The sequence below is a fragment of the Trachemys scripta genome, chromosome 16 (genome assembly GCF_013100865.1).
Source record: "Trachemys scripta elegans isolate TJP31775 chromosome 16, CAS_Tse_1.0, whole genome shotgun sequence".
NCBI lineage: Eukaryota > Metazoa > Chordata > Testudines > Emydidae > Trachemys > Trachemys scripta.
In genome coordinates this window covers 16,874,648-16,878,781 of record NC_048313.1, presented here as the reverse complement: position 1 = coordinate 16,878,781, position 4,134 = coordinate 16,874,648, and the positions used below count along the sequence as shown (strand labels likewise).

Genomic DNA, 4,134 nt, shown 5'->3' with positions numbered 1-4,134 from the left:
GTGTCTCGAGGCAGCCAGCAGCTGGGGGGGTAGAGGTGAGAGGAGCACGTGAGGGGGCAGGGGGTTGGTTCCCCCCCACCAGCCCTTGGGCTCTGATCCCCCCCGGCCTGGCTCTGAGCTGGGGCCCGGCTGGCCATGGCCTTTGCCGACGCTGTCTTGCCCTCCATCAGCAGCCTGGCCGGCTTCTGCCACTTCCAGGAGAAGCAGTCGGAGATCCTCAAGGTAAAGGGGGACTGGGGCGGTATGGGGGGTAGGAGCTGCCCCTGACCTCCCCGGCTCGGCCAGCTCCGGCCCTCAATGGATTTGCTCCAAGGGGTGGAACTTGTCGCCGCTTTACTGGCTGGGTGGGTGCCTGGGCTGCCCACAGCAGGGGGTGTGTGTGTGTGGGGGGGGAGGGTGTCACTCTTCTCCCTCCTCTCTGGTGTGAAGCTGTAGCTGTGCTGCTCCCCAGAGGTGGCTGCATTTCTAGGCTCTGTGTTTCTGGGGGGCAGGAAGGTTTGGGAGCTCTGTTGGTCTAGGCAGGGAAGTGATGGGGGGGGGAAGAGGACTGTTCCTCCCCCCCCCCCTCCAACCCCCCCGCAGCTCTGCTGAATTGCACGGGCAAAGCAAATCCTGTTCCAAGCCCCCGAGTGCTCTGGGGTAAGACCAGCGAGCAGGTGCCTCCTGCCTGCAGTCGGAAGAGGAGGTGGGGAGCCTCTTCCCTAGGGGGAGGTTTCACTGAGTGGTGGGTCCTGCTAAGCCATCGCGCATGGGGCTGTGGGGCAGGACGCCTGGGTTCCATTCCTAGTTTGGGGGGTGGAATCCCAGAGTTCACCTTAAAGGAGCTTCCAGTGAATGGTGCCCCTCCATCCCTGCAGTGTCCCCCACTATCCTAGCCCGGGGCTCTCCCAACAGTTCTGCCGGTGCCCCTCACTCCCGACCCGCAGCCCCCTGCTAGCCCAGCCCTGGGCTCCCCCCAGCTCTGCCGGTGCCCCTCACTCCCGACCTGCAGCCTCTGCTAGCCCAGCCCTGTCTAATCACTGAGCATCAGCTGAGCCTCTGATCTGGGCTTTTTATTGAGCCTGGAGAGGGGCTGGGCTGAGAGCAGCCAAACTCACTTCACTTGCGTGATGAATGTCTGTCCCCGGAGGGGGGCCCCACCTCTCCTTTAACATCCTGCCTGCGAGCCCCATCCCGGGGCGCTCTCCCCTCCGGGCAGCCGGCACGGCCCCGTCCCCCCGCTCCGCCAGGAGCTGCTGCGGGGTCCTGATAACCGGTTCTCTTATCTCTGGGTCCCAGCACGGCACAGCTTTGGAGCCGGTCCCATGGGCCCCACAGGCTGGGCTGGGCTCGGGGGAGGTTTGTGGCCGGTTGGTCTCTGGAATTTCGCTCAGTAAAACAAAACCTAGCTGGAAAAGGGGCAAGACGTGCTTAGTGTACGAGCTGAGGTTAGAACCCAGGAGTCCTGGCTCCCAGCCCCCTGCTGTAACCACTAGCCCCCGCTCCCCTCCCAGAGCGAGGGATGGAACCAGAGTCCTGGCTCTAACCACTAGTCCCTTCTCCCAGTGTCTCCTCTGGCCTGATGGAGCCTGTTGGTTTCCTTTCTAGTGGTGGAAGGTGGAAGAAGCCCTGGACCCCCCAGCGCCCGGCCCCACGGACCTGCCCCAGCCCCACAGCTCCCCGCAGCTCAAACAAGAGGCTGAGGACTCCTGCTGGGACCTGGACTTCCTGCTCAGCAACTTCCCCAGCACAGAGGCCGGTGGCCCCGGCCCAGGCGGGGGGTTCGAGGCGGGGCCCGGGCTGTGCCAGCCGGAGGCCTACAAGGGGCAGAGCCCGGGCGGGTACACATCGGGGGCTGGGCTCCCGGGCCCCACCAGCCTGGTAGCTGAGCTCCTGTCGGGGAATGAGCCCCTGGGAAAGGGGGGAGCGGGCACCTTTGCAGGGCATCTGCCGGCGTATCCCTCCAGGCCAGACTGTGAGGGCCAGCCCCCCGGCGGGTACGGGGAGCCCCAGCCCGTGGCCCTGCGGCATGGCTACCAGCTGACGTACGGAGGCTACGCCCCGCTGGCCCCCACCCTGCTGGCCCGGGGTGCCCCCTACTGCCAGCTGCCTCAGCCGCCCCCCTACGGCCTGGGGGGCGGCTACCAGGCCTTCTGTCACAGCCAGTACCAAGCCCGGTTCCAGCTGTACCGGGGCAGCCCAGCTCTGCCCTCCCCGGCACCACTCGGCCTCCTGGCGCCGCCCGTCCCGCCGCCCGGGGAGCTCCCAGCCAAGCCCAAGAGGAGCCGCAAGGGCTGGGGCCACAAGCGCCCCACCAGCCACACCTGCAGCCACCCCAGCTGCGGCAAGACCTACACTAAGAGCTCCCACCTCAAGGCCCATCTCCGCACCCACACAGGTGTGTGTGTGTGTGTGGGGGGGGGGGGGGCGCCCTACTTGCAAACCGTGGCTGGCTCCAGTGTGGCACTGGGGGGGCTGATCTTAGGGGGTGGCATGGGGCAGGGGCTTGGACGGGGGTGTTGCAGGGTGGGGGGCTCAGGGGATGCTGTGGGGAGTGTAGAGGTTTGGGGCTGCTGTGGGGAGGACTTGGAGGGGGCTGCTTGGAGCAGGGGGGCTCAGGAGGGGGGCTGTGGGGAGGTCTCTGGGGGGACACTGTATTGTGGGGGGTGCCAGGCTGTGGGATGTTTGGGGTGGGGGCCTCCTGATGCAGGAGGTGCTGGCTCTGAGACGGGAAATGTCCTGTCCCTTTTGGGTTATGGAAAATGCCTGAGACTCTGGTCCCTGCATCCTGACCAGGCCCTGAGGCAGGGGCTTTCGCTCTGCCTCCCTGCACTTCCCCCGCAGTAGGTACAGGGGCCGTCACTTCCTGTCCTAAATGTTTGATGGGATTACTGTGCGGCTGCTAAACAGCCCCTGTGCTCCACCCCAGAGGTGGCTGCATCTCAGTGCTGGATCCCTTTATAACCAGTCGTCAGGCTCCACCCCAGAGGTGGCTGCCTGGGCTCAGGTGGGCGGGCTGGCCTGAGGTGACGTTCCCTCCCTTCCCGGCAGGCGAGAAGCCATACCACTGCACCTGGGAGGGCTGCGGCTGGAAGTTCGCCCGCTCGGACGAGCTGACGCGCCACTACCGCAAGCACACGGGGCAGCGCCCGTTCCAGTGCCGGCTGTGCCAGCGGGCCTTCTCCCGCTCCGACCACCTGGCCCTGCACATGAAGAGACACATGTAGTGACTGCGCCCGGCTCTGCCTGCACCACGGACTGGAGCGGCCGCGCCACCAGCGTAGCCCCGGGCACGGGCCTGTGACTGCCACGGACGCTCGGGGCCAGACGGGCACTGGCCAGCAGCAGAATTGGGGTGTGGGGGGGTTAAGGCTTCTCCTGTGGGGAATGGACCTGGGGGGGTTGTGTGAGTGCCCCCCCTTTGAGGGCACCAGGGTGATTTGGGGGCTGGTAGTTCCCGGTGGGGGGCGGGGGCAGTGGATGCACAAACTCAGCTTGAGGGAGGTATTGTGCTGATCCATTGTGTGTGTTGGGGGGAGATTGGTTGATCCTGGATCTCCCCACTTCAGCAGCCCCCCACTTCTTTGTCCAGTGCCAGCTGCTTCCTTGCAGTGGGGAACCCCTCCCCTCCTGGGGGTGCCTAGAACCCCTCCCTCAGGGATCTGTCCTGCCTGATGGTACCTGCAACTCACCCCCCTCAGAACCTGGCCTCTCATGAGCAATGCCTAGAACCCAACCTGCCTGCGCTGGTGGCACCTAGAACCCGACCCTCTGGAGATCCCTCCTTAAAACCCCACCCCTAGGGGGTCCCCTCTTGCAGGGGGGCTGAGCAGGCAGCACTGAGATGGGTGCCCCATAGTGGCAACGAGCCCTTTAAGCATCTCAGACTTTATAAACTGCAAGAGATGGGAGTCCAGCCTCTTTCCCCTGTAGGGGGCGCTGGCTTTGCTCTGGCCCCAGGGCAGGGAACTGGCTGGCTTGGGGGTGGGGACTGGGCCATGAGGCCTTTCCCTGCTCGGGGGCGCCAGCTCTGATTGACTTTGATCATTAAAGAACCAAATGTAATTTCCAGCTCCATGAAATGAGTTTGTGGGTCTCAGGCCCATTCCCCTGAGCCTCCTGCCCCACTGCCACTGCAGAGGCTAAACTGTTATA

At 65.1% G+C, this 4,134-nt stretch overlaps 1 protein-coding gene across 1 annotated transcript; it reads left to right on the top strand.

The window, feature by feature from the left end:
* On the top strand, positions 1–4,134 carry KLF1 (Kruppel like factor 1). Its single transcript, XM_034793207.1, has 3 exons — positions 1–222; positions 1,588–2,377; positions 3,031–4,134. The coding sequence occupies exons 1-3, from the start codon at positions 136–138 to the stop codon at positions 3,204–3,206; spliced, it is 1,053 nt and encodes a 350-aa protein (XP_034649098.1). The 5' UTR covers positions 1–135; the 3' UTR covers positions 3,207–4,134.